Raw genomic sequence first — 16,240 nt, 5'->3', positions numbered from 1 at the left:
CCATTTTGCTCTCTCTCTTTCTTTCTCTCTCTTTCTCTCTCTCTCTCTCTCCATCCTTTCCTCCCTTTCCTGTATCCTAGCTGCATTATGAAATAGCTGTTTCATATGGCTGCGGACTTAAAGGAACTGCCCATATCCGTATAAATAGCTGGCAATTAATTATTGAAGACCCGGGGTTGCTAATAATCCCATAGGATCGAGCCCACAATAGCATGGGAGATGGTGGAAAAGCAATTAAACAAGGTCTCTTAAATGGAAGTGAATGTGATATTGGTTGCTGGGGAGTCTGGTTGGGGGGGGGTTGGGTGGGGGGGGGTTGGAGGGGTGGTTGCGGCACTGAGAGCCAGCCCCAGTGCGCCATCTTGCGCAATAAAGCCAATTAAGCACCGCAAATCAATCAAGGGGTAGGGCGTCCTTCCATCCGGACTCACAGGACGGCGGTGATTCATAACGGAGAACGCCAGTGTCCTCTTCAACAGCAAAGACGACCACTTTTACCCATCGGTGGAGCCTGAAGGAGGGAGCACGTGTGACGACAAGGACAGTAAAGCACCGCGGCCCAAATTCAATTAGCATTCGCCCTTAACTTTGGATTGGATTCAATCAAAATTTGCCCTTAATTTTGGACAGGATTTAATTAACACTTGCCCTTACCTTTTGAGTGGATTCAAACAACATTCACCCTTAACTTTGGACTGGATTCAACCAGCATTTGTCCTTAACCCCTTAACTGGCTCACAATGAAAAACGTTACTACCACTTGGATGATCAGATCGTTAAAGGGTTAATTTTGACTTAAACCATTTGAATCAAAGTTTGTTGAGTGCATTTTGGTTATTGTTGCACTTGCCAAACTGTGTTTGTGCAGAAAACAAATGCAATGAATGATTAAATGTATTTACTGCTGAGTCAAAGTTAAGGAACAAACATTGCTGATCCAAGCTGGTGTCTGTGTTTGAGTGGTTCACTGTGTGGTGGAGGGGTAGAAGTCAGGGTGAAGTTGCAGGACTGAGAAAGGACGGATATTGCACATTCGCCAAGCTAACACAGATTTATCGCTGACCGTATTGGTCAGTGATGCATACTGGGAGGAGTCTGACTTCAAGGTAGAGGTTGCTGTCACCTCTGATTCTCTTGTTACAAGCCTCTCATTTAGTTAATAGTTTTGTACGTCCTCTGTCCTTCTGCCTTTGTCTTCACTGAGAATTTAAGTTACACAGACTGGCAATTGTTCTTTTGCCTTCTACCTAGCATGGATAGAGTTGCCTCGTTTTTCACGCTTAATGTTCCATGTCCATCGTAGCATGCTGCACAGTGAATAATGGATATTCTCTCTGTATGTGAATGCCATTAATATAATTTTACAAAAATTCCAAAAAGGATGTAGGATGTCTCATGTCACATGTCGCCCTTCTTACTGAGGTCATCTGTGTGCAAGCGGACTGATCGTATATTCATGTGTTTCCATCTTGTGCTGTTTATGTGTTTCCTTGAAAGTAGTGTTAGAGGCTACTTTTGTTTCACCCTGTGGTGAACCACCCGATTGTTGTTCAGCTCATAACAATCAAATAACAAAGAGTTAGCATGTGGAAGGGTTACTCTGTGGTGGGATATTACATTTATTTTATATTTCTCTTGGGAAGGGCAGTTATTAATCACTATTTTGAATGCCATTCTGTAACTACAATATCAATTTCACATTGCCATTAGGCCCAGAAATAGCTCTTAAATTTTTAGTTTACAAGGCATATAGTCTTATTTTATTTTTATTTTTTTTTATATACACAGAGTATATATTTGTATATAGAGTTCATGGTGTTTGGGACAAAGAAATATTTTTAGATTTGTAATCAAACCATTTATGTGGGGGTGAAAGTAGAAATTCTCAGCTTTCATTAAAGGGTATTTTATACATTTTGGTTTCACCATGTCTAAATTACAGCACTTTTTATGCATAACCCCCCCCCATTTCAGGGCAACATAATGTTTGGGACAAATGGCTTCACAGGTTTTTCCAATGTATTCAATTGCTTCCTTAGTGTAGGTATAAGGGAGCTTTTAGTATCTACTTTTTGTTCTAGGTTTTTGATTTCGTTTGAAGTCTAGTGCTGGCATTTGTCAACATCAGGACCAAAGTTGTGCCAGTGAAAGTCAAGGAAGCCATTATGAGGCTGAGAAATAAGAAAAACAGTAGTAGACCTAGGCCAAACCTTAGGCTTACCAAAACCAACTGTTTGGAACATTGTTATGAAGACAGCAAGCGCCGGTGAGCTCAGTAATAGCAAAGGGCCAAAAAAGACCTTGATGACTAAAGAAGTCTCACCATAATGGATTAAAAACCCTGAAATACATGTCCAACAGATCAGGAACACTGTTCAGGAGGCAGCTATGGATGTGTCAGTGACTATTGTTAGCAGAAGACATTACAAACAGAACTACAGAGGCTACACTGCCAGATGCAAACCACTAGATAGCCACAAATACAAGATGGCCAAGTTACAGCTTGAGTACCTGAGCCTACAGAGTTCTGGAAAAAGGTCTTCGGGACAGATGAGACCAAGATATCACTTGTATCAGTGTGAAGGCAAGAGCAAAGTGTGGAGGTCAAAAGGATCTGCCCAAGACCCCCATTTTGAAGTTTACAGAAAAATCTTCTCTGCTCAGGTTCCTATTGCCTTCCGAATGCCTCCAAATTCATTGGACAGCACTTCACCCTACAACAAGACAATGATCCCAAACATAATGCTAAAGCAAGAGTTTTTCAAAGCCAAAACCTGGAAAATGATTGCTTGGCCAAGTCATTCACCCGAGCTAAATCCTATTGAACATGCGTCTCCTATGCTGAAGAGAAAACTTAATGCAAGCAGCCCCCAAAACAAGCAGAAGCTGAAGATGGCTGCAGTACAGGCCTGGCAGAGGATCACCAGAGAAGATACTCAACTTGTCTATGGGTCACAGACCTCAAGCAGTCATTGCTTGCAAAGGAATATACAACAAAGAGCTAAACATGACTAATTTCATTTACATTAATATGTCCCAAACATTATGTTGCCCTGAAATGGAGGGACTATGTATAAAAGTGCTGTAATTTTTACACTGTGAAACCAAAGTGTATAAAAATACCCTTTTAAAAAAAATCTGAGAATGTGCACTTCTACCACATGTGGAGAGCCAAATCAAGAAAAAATATGTCCCAAACATTATGGAGCTCACTGTATATGTGTATATTGTTGGTCCCAGGTTCCAATAAACCAGTTGAAGACTTCCCCTCCTATTCAGGGTTCGCACTGCAGTCGGCAAAGTGTTTTATTGTTTAATCAATTGTTACCAGCTTGAAATCCGATAGTTTGAAATGGCGTGAAAAAGAAATGGCCGGGGATTGATTAAATTATCGGACACGCGAGAAGGAAGAGCAGGCGCTCCCTCTCTCTCTTTCGCCTCGTCTTCCCATTCTTTCCCTTGTTCTGCAGATTAGCTCTGTTGTCTGACAAGGTTGTCACGGATACTAAATATAATGCCAGATTTACAAAGCTTTTACTATTTGTGCTTTATTATTATTTGGGTTTTTTTATTTTTTATTTTGCTTCCTTTCAATAGCTTCTCTGACAGTATTCCTATCCTGTGTGTATCTACCCATCAAAATCCCATTTTTCCATTTGCTCCTATCATTGATAATGGCAAGTTATTATGCTTAGCCATAATTCATTTCCTACAGCTAATTCTGCCTTCTGTGCCGTGCTTTGCAAAGCACACTCATAAAATTCCAATTTGAGACGGGCATCATACACAAGAAATATAATTATTTCACTGTGTAAAGCGTGTGTCAGTTAGTTTTATTATTCTTGATATGCATGGGTACGCATTTCCCTGCGTCTGCTGGAGCTGCCTGTCTGATTTACACATGATGAGTTTAAAGGCTGTTTTTCAAAGGACTCTTGAGAGGTGTGCTGCATTAGGTGATGAAATAAATTGCTATCCAATAAATCATAGCCTCGCCATTGGTCATATTTGTAAATATCTGCTGAATACATCAGTGTTTTGGACGTTCCGTAAGGAACAGAGCAAGGAGAAGAATTACTTGTGTGGAACTGGAACTCCAGGCCCAACCCTTCAGTTCTGTTCCCAGGGGGACAGTTAAGAAGGTTACACCCCTAAGCAAAGTGCCTAACCTGAGCTGTCTCAGTAAATATCCTGCTGTAAAAATGGATAATAACCTAAAAATGTGCATTGTGAGCGATAAGGGTCGCGAATAAGGGTGTGTTCTCAAACCAGAGCTGAGTCACACTGCGGATGCAAGTGACAGAGTGCAGTGCTCAGTGCAGTAGACACGCACACACATACACACACACACACTCATACATATGCACACTCACACACACACACACACACATGCACACACCGACAAACACACACACGCAGTTTTTTACAGCTGAGAAATCGTTACTCTGTCTCCTTTCTCTCCCTCTTTCCCTCGATGTGTGTGTGTGTGTGCGTGTATGTTCATATTTAACGTACATATATGACCTTGTACAGTTAAGTCATAAATTCCCACTGGGTACATCTCCCTTTCTCAGCTCTTGTACATATAATAATTGTGGTTATGTTATGATGGTAATGATTCATGTCATTTCCTAATGGCTCTCTCTCTCTCTTTCTCTCACTTTCTCTCTCTCTCTGTCAGGTTGCGCCTTTCTGACCTACTGTTCCAGAGAATCGGCACTGAGGGCCCAAACTGCCCTTCATGAACAGAAGACTCTGCCAGGGGTACGACACACACACACACGCACGCACGCACGCACACACACACAAACACACACACACACATGCACACACACACACACACACACACGTGCTTGAATTTGTGGAATAATGGTATACTATTGTATCTACCTGTGCTTGAAAATGTGTGTGTGTGTGCGTGTGTGTGTATGTGTATGTGTGTACACGTGCATGTGTGTGTGTGTATGTGCGCACGCACACACGCATTAAATCACAGCATACTCACCTTTCAAAAAAACAGGGTGTATCACTTGGAGATGTACAAGTCTTGTTTCATTTTGTTTTGTTTTTTTTAATGATGCCTCAAGGGGGAGCTTGATCGTCACCATGGAGACCTTGAGAGAGAACTGAGAGTGGTGTGCGTGCTGTGTGAAAATACTTTTTTTCCCGCAAACATTTTTCAACCAAGAATAAGCTTGGAAGGATCCATGCGCAGAGAGCAGCAGTCAATACAGCCAGTTCAGAGAGCAGCAGGCAGTACAGACAGTGCAGAGACCAGCAGTCAGTACAGACAGTAAAGAGAGCAGCAATCAGTACAGACAACGCAAAGAGCAGCAGGTAGTACGGACAGTGCAGAGAGCAGCAGTCAGTACAGACAGTACAGAGAGCAGCAGGCTGTACAGACAGTGCAAAGAGCAACAGGCTATACAGACAGTTGAGAGAGCCGCAGTCAGTACTGACAGTTCAGAGAGCAGCAAGAGCAGCAGGCAGTACAGACAGTTCAGAGAGCAGCAGTCAGGACAGACAGTGCAGAGACCAGCAGTCAGTACAGACAGTAAAGAGAGCAGCAATCAGTACAGGCAGTGCAGAGAGCACCAGGTAGTACAGACAGTGCAGAGAGCAGCAGGCAGTACAGACAGTTGAGAGAGCAGCAGTCAGTACCGACAGTTCAGAGAGCAGAAAGAGCAGCAGGCAGTACAGACAGTTCAGAGAGCAGCAGTCAGTACAGACAGTGCAGAGAGCAGCAGGCTGTACAGACAGTTGAGAGAGCAGCAGCCAGTACAGACAGTTCAGAGAACAGCAAGAGCAGCAGGCAGTACAGACAGTAGAGAGAGCAGCAGGCAGGACAGGCAATGATGAGTAGAAGGGAACTAGTCCTGGAGTGTCACTGTAATGATCTGGCTGTCCATATTTTCAAAACCGGTTTCAGTGACCTCACCATTTTCTGCTAGCTGCATTAATGTCTGAGGACATTGGGGTTGAGGGAGTCAATTCCATTTACACCCAGCCTGTTCAGGAAACAAACCAAGAAGAGATTCAAACCAAGAATAGAAAAAATTGTATTTAGAAAAATGTATTATTAGATTTTTAGTTCATTTCAATTTCATTTCCTGATTTGATAGAATTGAAATGGAATGAACTCTGCATGACATTCCATGACGTTACATCACGTGTAACTGACCCCTACTCTGGAGAACAGACTGAAGCATATTTCTCAACATTTTTGTCATGAAGATGCAGAGACTTGGCACGCCCCTGCACACAGGTGGACCGAGGCGTTTGGCTCGGAGCACAGGTGTAGGACTTCGGGGGTTTAACGAGCAGCATCTGTCCGGGACGCCCCGCTCGAGCGAACGGGCGGCGTCCCGTGACGCGGCGTCGGCACGGCAATCTGAACGCTCGGCCGCGGCCGCGCCCCGCATCCAAAGGGCCAATTGATTCCGGCTGGCTGCCTTCTCAAAGAGAACAGAGGGTGAAGCGGAGTCGTGGTGGGGGAGTGGAGGGGGGGGGAGGGGGGGCGGTGGCTGTGGGTTTGTTGGTGGTTTGCTCGCGATGGAGAGACTGAACAGGTGTTTCAGGTCAAGACTGAGAGTTGGTGAAAAGTATTCGGACACCTGTGGTTTAAAAAAAAAAAAACTTTACATAGTGAATAATTCTGTTGATTTCTGGGTGTTCATCGAGTAGCAAACAAAAGTATAAACATTTTTTGTGCTATTGTTGGTATAAATTGAAAAAAATGTTTCTATTTTGGTTTGTTATTCAATATACGTGCATATATTCACTGAATTCTTCTCTACCTAAAGTTTCTTTAGAAAACTACTGGTGGCCTAGTACTTTTGGCCTGTACTGTAGCAATGGTGTGCACTATTGGGCTGTGCTTTTGTGGATCTCAGGTATAGCCTAGACCAGGTTACATATTCAGTGGAAGTCAAAGCTCTTCATTTGAGTAGTATTAAACACATGTCCTGTACTTTCCATAAGTGCACTTATTGGCATTTTGTTAAGGACAGAAGAATTCAAGAGGAATAATTATCCACAGATGAAGTCAGATTGCCATTTGGTAGTCAGTGTAAAATGGAAGATGATTGGTTGTTTAACCTCTACAGTTTGAAGTTCTAGGACCTGTTCTGATCTTGTAGTCTTTTTGGGCAAACTTGGAATACTCTAGAAAGAGATTCACACCATTGCATCACAACATGGTAACAGCATTACATCATTTTTTTCATTGCATCACAATATCATTACACAATCACATCTAAATATCACCGCACAGTTACATCACTGCACCATTACTTAAGTGCCTCATTGAACCATTACGCCATTACACAATTGAATTCGTATGAAACTGCATCACTAGCTGACGCACATCCCCGTCCAGAGGCTCGGGTTCGAACCGCTCTGGCTGGGCTTAAGCCTCTTTGGCTTAAGATGGTCTGAGACCACATCAAGCCCAGGCCCAGAAAATCCATGCCAATCGATCGATCGGCTCGGAGACCCAGCTTCATGGCCGAGACTTCCTGAACTCGCCGTTATGACCACTTCCACCGATCACTTCCTGGGATCCGGGTCAAGCCGGACAAAGTTTTGCTGCAGATGGCCTGCAGACAGCCCTTTTTTTTACAGCAGCAGAGGAAGCAGCGTCGGACTGTAGAGTTTAAGGAAGCGTAGCTCATCACAGGCACATATGGCAGAGCCGTTGCGATCGATAGAATTTAGACGGTGGATCAACCGCTATCAACTGCGACTTCGATCGACGGGCCCCTTTATTGTCATTAATCAGGTTGGTTTTTAATATTTTATTTCGCTTTGATGTATTTATGCGCACATTGATTTTATAATTTGCATTAGCCTTTTATTCATTTTACGTGGATGGGATGAAAGCAGCCATTAAAACTGGTTCAATGCGGTGAGCACCCCATATGCAAATGAGATGTGGAACGATTGGGTGATGTCACAAGTCACATGGATACGTTTGTGGGGTTATTGGAGATAAAACACTATAGGACATAGAACAGGCTAAGTAATGAAATATTTTTATTATCTAACAGGGAAAATGAATCGATGAAAATGTAAATCCCACATATACAATGAGGAAATTGAAAACAATAAGGTGCCTCTGGTCAACATTGATTTATGGCCATAGATTTAGGTGCTCGCTGGGATCCTTTATCCTGATAAGGTTATTGCCATCTAGTTATTTTAATGGTTATGGAAAATATAAGATGGGGGAGACATCAGAACAGCAGAATATTTTCCATATTTTATTTTGTGAAAAGAGACTTTGATTGGCCTGAACTAGACAGAGCTGCTCGAACAGCTGGGTCACAAACCTGCTCCTCTCGTTGTACCTGTTTGAGTTATACCTGTGTCTACCTAAGTCCTAACTCTACAAAAATTCACTATTGTATCTGACACTTTGGGTCTGTACTTTTAGATGAGCCAGAAATCTGTTTGGATTATAATACTGGGTTTTATGGTGTTAAAACTAGCAAATAAATTGTTCTGCTACTATGGCTTCAAGGGGCTTAATTGGGAATTTTAAATGCGTTCCTTGGGTTTACCCTCCAGCGCTCCATAGGTTGCTTTGCACCAGGGCTTCTGCCAGCCAAAGACATAAAGAATATTTCTCTCATCAAAAGGAGACTCTGGCCTTCTTGTTCTTCTTCTTATGTTCAGAGCAACAGCTGGGGCTGCCGGCGGACACTGGGGTAATAGAAAGGCACCGGCGTTTCGCCCAAAACGGGCAGAGAGGCTTTTAATAACGGGCGGTCGAGTCGACCTCGCGACCCGTAATCGCGTTACGGGTGGCTCCTCGATGGCAGTCGTTTGAAAGCCGCGGTTAACGGGCACTAGAGCCGCACGGCGAGCGATGGAGCGCTGTCCTGCGGTCCCGAATCCAAGACCGCTCTCTCCGATCTGTCCGCCACCTCCGGGCCCTGGTACAGCAGATCCCCCCCACTAGAAGAAACAAACTGTGTTCAATTTGATTGGAATCGAATTAGAACAGACCCTGGCTTTTTATCCCTTGGTCTTTCTGTGTAAAGTCAGGCGTGGTTGGTGTTTTTTTCCTCCCTGTGCTAAACCATGGGGCCCTCTGGGCAAATGCAGTTCATCCAGGGGTAGAAGGTAAACTGCTGGATGCCATGTAAAATATTGAGGTGATTCTCCCTCTTTTTTTCTTTGCGCCGGGTGAGATAGGAGTCGATCCGCGGCTGCCTCCATACCCCCAGGTTATCGAGGCTTTTTGATGATGCTGTGTTATCTTGTTTGGCTTTGTGTCCTGCTAGCTTACCCCAGCTTTATCGTATTTTATATCTGTCATTTTCTGTGCTCTCTCTCTCTCTCTCTCTCTCTCTCTCTCTCTCACTCTTGCTCATTCTCTCTCTCTCTTGCTCGCTCTTTCTTTCTCGCTCTCTCTCTCTCACTCTCTTTTTCTGCGTCTGTGTTGCCAGGTCTACCATGGCCCATACTCCGATTCCACCATATATCCCTAATATACTCTAAGCTTTACACGCTTATATTTAAATGATGACACTGTGAACCATATGTAACATGAGACAATGTGAATAAGCACTTCTAAATGGAGGGAGGAGGGACAGGGAAGAGGGGAGTGGAGAGGATAATTTGACAGACTCTAATTACAGACAGCTGATGTTTGATGATTCCATTGCAGAAATAAAGGGAGAAGGGGTGGTATGGGTATTGTATTTTTTAGTGAGTGGTCTTTCACTGAGTTATAACTAGCAGCTATCTGTGCTGAGGGACCTGGTCATTTAAGTTCAAATTTACACCTCTCTTGATCAAATAACCTCTGAAACTCACTTTCTTTCCGCCTGCACACTCGCTGTTGCCTTTTCGTGCTTGCTCCACATCTGTCCCTCTCTCTACTCATCTCTCTTTTTCACATCTGCTTTTTTTCTCATCTCGTTTCATACATATGTTCTATTTTTTAGGAATCATGGGAAATGGAATGAAAGCAGCCACCTTGCCTCACTTCTTGTTTTGATCGCAGAGAATAGACACCGCTGCTTTTCTTAAGCACAGTTTGACCCAATTTCCTGGAAATTAAGGATGACTAAATAAAGACGTGTTGATGTTCCAGGGGATGAAAGGTGGGGAAAGTCTATTTGAGAAGAAGGCTTTTTTTTTGATGTTCTGCGCTCTCCTCCTACGTTGGTTTGCTCAGATCAGAGCGAGATCCGGGGGTGGGATTACCACACCCCTTTCTTCGCTCTTTCCAGAGCAAAAAACACAGAGACGACCATTAAAAAAAAGAGAGAGAAGCAGATTACGATGACAGCACTTCCAGAGCGCTTTTCCTTTGGGCCCTGAATATGCAATGATCCAGGGGCCCCTGACTCCGCTACAGAACATTCTGCAGAAGTTCTGCCTGCGTGTTAAAAATTCCCAGCACGAACAGAAAACATACTTTCTCGCATCGGTGTGTGAATGCACTTTTAACTTATGGAACGGAGCTCGAAATAGCTTCCACCAGCCCACCTTCTTAATCCCTTTTCAGATCTGGGTCTCTCTTTTTTTTTTATCGCACATTGAGGCAGCTGAACAACAGGGTGTCTTCTGAGCCGCGAGTGGGCTGAGAGGCTGACGGATCTCGAAAGACCTGAGAGTTTTAGCAGATATTTCACACCCTTTCTAAAAAAGCATTTTCAGCAGTAAATGTTACAGTGCGTTTATTTGAAGAAGAAAAAAAAAATTCATCTATCCATCTGCTATACGTATTAGAGCTCCCCTGTACTGGCGAGCTGCAGTTGGGCCAGTTGGGCTGTGTGGAGGTTGCAAGTTTGAATCCCAGCTGGGCCCCCTGCAGTGCTTCGTGCCTGATACACACCATTAACTCCTGTTGCCAGAGGGGGGCAGCGATGAGGAGGTTGGGGTTGTAAAACAGACCAGAAACCACACAGATGGCCTATGGAGGTTTATTGCTGGAGCATCCTGGTCTTTTACAGCCCAAAAGTCCTCAGTGTGTACAGCTCAACCAATCAGGCTCTACCTGCCTGCCAATATGGAGGACGCGACGCAATAAAAAAAAACAGCCAAGGGCCTTTGAGCTGAAATGCAATGTCACGCCATAACATTAACATTGTTCTTTTTTTTATTAGTTTGATCGTATTCCCGTAATGTGTTCTTTCTCCCTTGATGCTGCCTCAGCTCGCTGTTGCTTCCTTTGTCATAGGCCGTTCTGTCCATTTCGTCTCGAGCATTATCAGTTTATCTAAGGTGGGGGGGGGGGAGGGGTGACATTTCATTACATTTTAAGCATTTAGCAGATGCAGAGTGACTTACATCTATCCATCCGTCAATTATCCATACCCACTTATTCCTGGTCAGGGTTGCGGGGAGCGCTGGAGCCTATCCCAGCATGCATTGGGTCAAAGGCAGGAATACACCCTTGATGGGTCACCAGTCTATTACAGGGAGAGAGACTTACAGATTTTTTTTTGCATAGTATCCATTTGTACAGCTGAACATGCACTCAAGCAATTCAGGCCAAAGTACCTTTGGTAACGAGGCAAGTTCCTTGACCATTATACTACCCTGTATTTTGTGTTCGTGTTACTCGTCAGAGACCTGTTTTCTCCGTGTTAAGCGACTGCTTCGGCAGGATGTGACACTGTGCCAAATTGAACGTGATTTATTGACTCCGGTCCCCAGCGCCCTTACAGAAAGAGCCCTACAATGCAACCATTGCTCCCCATACGATTTGGCCAAACTGCTGTAGAAGCTTGTGATGAAATGCTGTGTCCTGTAGGGTGCTTTAGTCAGGGGCACCCGCAGCAGATGTTCATGGGTGTTACACACTAATGTCTCCCCCCCCTGCTCCTCCTCCCCCTCCCCCTCCCCACAGTGTTGCATATGCCCAGCTCTTCACGGCTCACCTCCTTGAGGATCAGACGGTTGCAGGGGACTGTGGGTAGTCTCTGTCGCCCGTGGAGACGGGTCATCTGGCAGAACAAATAGTTCCCGCTCGCAAATCACAACGGAGTCAGAACCCAGCAAGGAACCAAGGCCAACAGAAGTGGGAGAGGGAGAGAGAGAGAGAGAGAGAGAGAGAGAGAGAGAGAGAGAGAGAGAGGCAAAAAGAAACAGTGAGAAAGAATGAGAGAGAAATGGCCAAAGAGGAGAGGAGAGAGAGGGAGAGAGGGGAAAAGAACAGCAGAGGGAATAAGTAAAGGATGGACTGGATGCAATGGTATTTCCATCTTTCATGCAGGGCTGTATAAAACGAATTACCATTAGCTAACTGAAAAAAAGGCCTTAAAAAACATCCTGTAGAAACACCTGTAGGGGTTGGAGTTTCAAAGCCAATGATGACGACTAATGTCCGATTTCAAGGATAATGGTGATGGGGCCATGATTTACTGGCTTGCATTTGTTTCCAGGAAATGGCTGTTTGACAGGTAGTGGTGGCACTTTAAATTCCGATGATGTAGACAAGGATGCGTAGATTAATAGCTCTCTGTCTGAAAAGGGGCGGGTCTAATAACTGTAGTCACGTGGTCTTAGAGGCCAGACAGTCCGGCGAATGGAGAGCAGAACCGTCATGCATTCATTCGCGTGCTGTTGCATCATAACTTGAAATATGTTCATAAGTGATCAATTGTTGGTAATTAACCTCATGGGAGCAGGTTATCTGGTAATGGCATGGCGTTAGCATTCGGTGGTTAACGCCAACATTTCAACACTTTACAGATAATTACAGCTTTACGACAACGGTAAATCTCGTTAATGCGGTGTACGGATTGTAAGAAATTTTATTAGGATTTTCCGGTTGCGGCTTCAATCTTATCGCGGTTATGTACATAATTTAATTACGCCCTAAATTTGACAGACTTCCCTGTCAGCTCAGACATTTCCAATCGCTTTCCGAGAGAGAGTCGCTATCGGGTCGAACGCAGTTCAGGTTCTTTCCTCAGAGTGCGTTTCAATCAGGCGACTTTCCGTCATTTTTTTTTTTTTTTAAGCCACCACTACATGAAGTGAATAAGTGTCCTAGCGGAGCCGGCCTTGTTGGCTTTGTCTGAGAAAAAAGCCCTTCTAATAAGGAGTGATTTATATTCAGGTGCTGTGTAATATTATCTCACTGCCAGAAGCTCTCAGCTCGGGGGTGATTCACAGTGGGGCGAAAGGGGTGCGGGGAGTAAGTTCGGAAAACGCATAGCTTTGGGCCATTTCTCACCTACCACCATAAACAGCTGCATTTACCTGACGCCTTCTGCTGCTTTTGGCATTTAAGAAATATTAATTATGCAGTCTGTGGAAATGCATGTGAATAAACAAACACATTCAGATATTCAAATCGATACTCGCACAAGAACATTCCTCGCCCACTGTCGATATTGTAACTTTACTCGGAATATTATATGGAGTATTTCTATATTTTTATGTCTTTTTTTTCCCCTGAAGGCTTTGATGTGGATTATTGAGCAGTGTTCTTCTGCAGCAGAGAGTAATTGGCTTTAATGTGATGTTGTGCTCAGGAGTGTTGGGATTGGTGTGCAGTAAGTATGTAATAGTCAATGAAGCAGTTACAGCAGCGTGGAGGAGTGGGTTGAGGTCTCGAGTGATGGACAGTAGTATGGAGTTGTGGACTGAGGATTTTAATAGTATAAAGCAGTGTATGCTAGTAATAAACAATGCTTAGTTGTGTTCAGAGATGTGGAGTAGATTAGAATGGAGCGGTTCATAGCAGTTGGAGTATTGAACAGTTCTGAGTTGCTAGCTTTAGAGTATTGTACAGCACTGTTGAGTAAAGCCAAGCATGGAGTTGCTGGATGTCATTTGATGAGGTCAGCCATTACAGTGACAGTAATCCAGAATAGTTGCAAGCTGTGTGAAGCACTGTGTAGTAGACATTGAGTAGCTGTAGCTAGTGTGCGGTGAAATGAAGAAGTGTGGGTTGTAGCACGTAGGTAGCAGTACGTAGTAGTGGTGTGTGTGTGTGTACGCATGTGTGAATGTACGAGCGTGAGTGTGTGTGCATGTTAGTGTGTGTGTTTTTACCCAACTGTCAACAGCCAAGCCAGTTGTAAGCAAAGTAAATCAAATGGATGAATCACAGCTATATAAACCCATCATAAAAGTCCACTGGAATTTATTGACATCTTTACTCTGCTTGATAATTGAATTTCTCTGATGGAAATTTGCCAAAAGCACAAAGCCTACCCTTTGAATGATTCCAACAACAGGCTTAAAGCTTCAGACAACCACAGACCAGAATGAGCCCAGCAGAAGGAAATAGATTTCCTTCTGTGACCTTTATTTTCCTCCTACTCAGTGCTAGAGCACAAAGAGAGCTTAGTAAGTCTTGAATTTATTGCATTAAGTATCAGCGGACTGGCTAGGAGGTCTGTGAAGAGTTTATCTGCGGAATAATAATTCTTTAGAATCATTTTACACCAATGGGATGGTATCAGTTCAAACTAATATACAATTGCTGTGTTGCTACTTGTACAAGCCCTTGTAATCTCTCCAGAATGCTTGGTCTTCAACCTGCCAACATTTACATATGCCACAACACTTTTGAATACGGCTTCCTATCTTTTGACAACGATGACACCAGACCTGGGTCAAATACGTATTTGTTTCTGATTCTAATACATTTCTGTGCTCTATTGATCTTGCCTGGTGTAACTTAGCCTGCCAATATGACCGGAAGGCGGGGTTTGCACTTTTTGAGAGTATGTCATTGGTCACAATACACCAGACAAGATGAGTAAAGCGTAGAAAATTATTTGAATACAAAACAAATGCGTATTTGACCCTGGTCTGGATGAGACCGTACACTCCCGCTAGAACTCTTTGTTCAGCATCCTCCCACCAGCTGGCTTTCCCATCTCTTTAGGCTCAGGGGTACCATGTTCGTTGGTATAATGGCTATGCCTGAACTGGGATTTGAACCTGCAGCCTCCAAGTTGCAAGCCCCAGGTTCTTAAATCTGCCACACCGTCAGGTTCCATTTCTGCACCTTTTTCGTGGGGGTTCAGTTCGGTCACAGAAGGCTGGGCCGGAATACATTTGTGTCTGACTGTTGCGGGAAGACGAGGAAGACACGTCGGCTGCCCCGCGATGTGTGATGCGCTTTTCCTCGCGCGCGGCGAAAATTAATTGGAACGCAACCGGTTGAAGACCCAGGGTGCTCTTTCTAATTTCTTGTTTACTCGTTTTCATAACGCTCTGTCGTTTATTGTCTTTTTCGTTATTGTCGTTCCCGCTCTTGTTGTTCTCCGACTACCCACCGGCGGCACGCTTGGCTTGAGTTGTGAAAACAGAACGCCATCTGACTGGCCTAAGCGCCATCCCGCTCTGGAATGCTGTGATTTTAATTAGACCGAAACTTGGCCCGCGGTGGGATAATGAGGGCTCCCTCCCGTAATAAGAACAGAATTGGCGGGAGCTGTCTCCCCGTCCCGCTGAGCTTGATGCCCAGAATCCCTCCCTCCGATGGCACGGGGACTCGGCGAAGGGCGGGGGATTTTGATGCATGGCAACCACGCCGCGGACTGGCACGTCACCACTGGAGAGCACTGTAAAACATAGCGCGGTCTCATTATGAGACTGTAAAATAGCAGGGTGGCGGTGTAGCGGATTGGTGAGGGAGGCTCGTACTCTAGAGGTTGCGGGTTTGATTCCCAGAAGGGGGACTGCTGTTGTACCCTTGAGCAACGCACTTAGCTCGAACTGCTTCAGAAAGAAAGAAAGACATCCTGCTGTACAAATGAGGAAAAATAAAACAAATTTAAGTAAAGTACGCAGCGTGCAAGTCGCTCGGGCTAAGAGCGTCGCCTCAGCTGGAAAACGTGAACGGCGTACGTCTGTTCTCTACACAAAGCCTACATTAAATAATGAAGTGTGGTCTTGTCTTACGTCGGCGAGGGAGAACCCGAGAGCAAGATCATAATGAATAAGGTTAGCGTACGCACGGGGGAACATTACGCTGATTCAGTATCAGCTGTAGGAAAGACAGTCTTGTCAATGTTAAGAACCCGGAGCTAAGTATCTGGTGAATCTAAAGAAGGCGTAATGCGGCCATCAATTTCTCCAGCGGTCACAGAGAGGTCGTGGCTTACATTACATTACATTACATTACATTACTGCTATTTGCCAGACGCTCTTGTCCAGAGTGACTTAAAACCCAAACACTAGATTACCCTAGATAGATCGGAGCTGGAGGTGTAGTTGTACATCATGGGGCTGGGGGCATAGTCCTGAGAGACAGGCA

At 44.4% G+C, this 16,240-nt stretch overlaps 1 protein-coding gene across 5 annotated transcripts in view; it reads left to right on the top strand.

Moving 5' to 3' along the window:
* Positions 1-16,240, top strand: part of LOC135233149 (CUGBP Elav-like family member 4) — a 54,211-nt gene that overhangs the window by 20,775 nt on the left and 17,196 nt on the right. For all 5 annotated transcript variants that reach the window (XM_064296403.1, XM_064296401.1, XM_064296400.1 and 2 more), the window contains exon 2: positions 4,682-4,764. In XM_064296403.1, the coding sequence (XP_064152473.1) occupies positions 4,682-4,764 (83 nt within the window). The remainder of the gene's footprint in view (positions 1-4,681; positions 4,765-16,240) is intronic.

Source organism: Anguilla rostrata, chromosome 10 (genome assembly GCF_018555375.3).
Source record: "Anguilla rostrata isolate EN2019 chromosome 10, ASM1855537v3, whole genome shotgun sequence".
Lineage (NCBI taxonomy): Eukaryota > Metazoa > Chordata > Actinopteri > Anguilliformes > Anguillidae > Anguilla > Anguilla rostrata.
The sequence above is the reverse complement of the archived record's forward strand: the minus strand, read 5'-3'. Positions and strand labels throughout refer to the sequence as shown.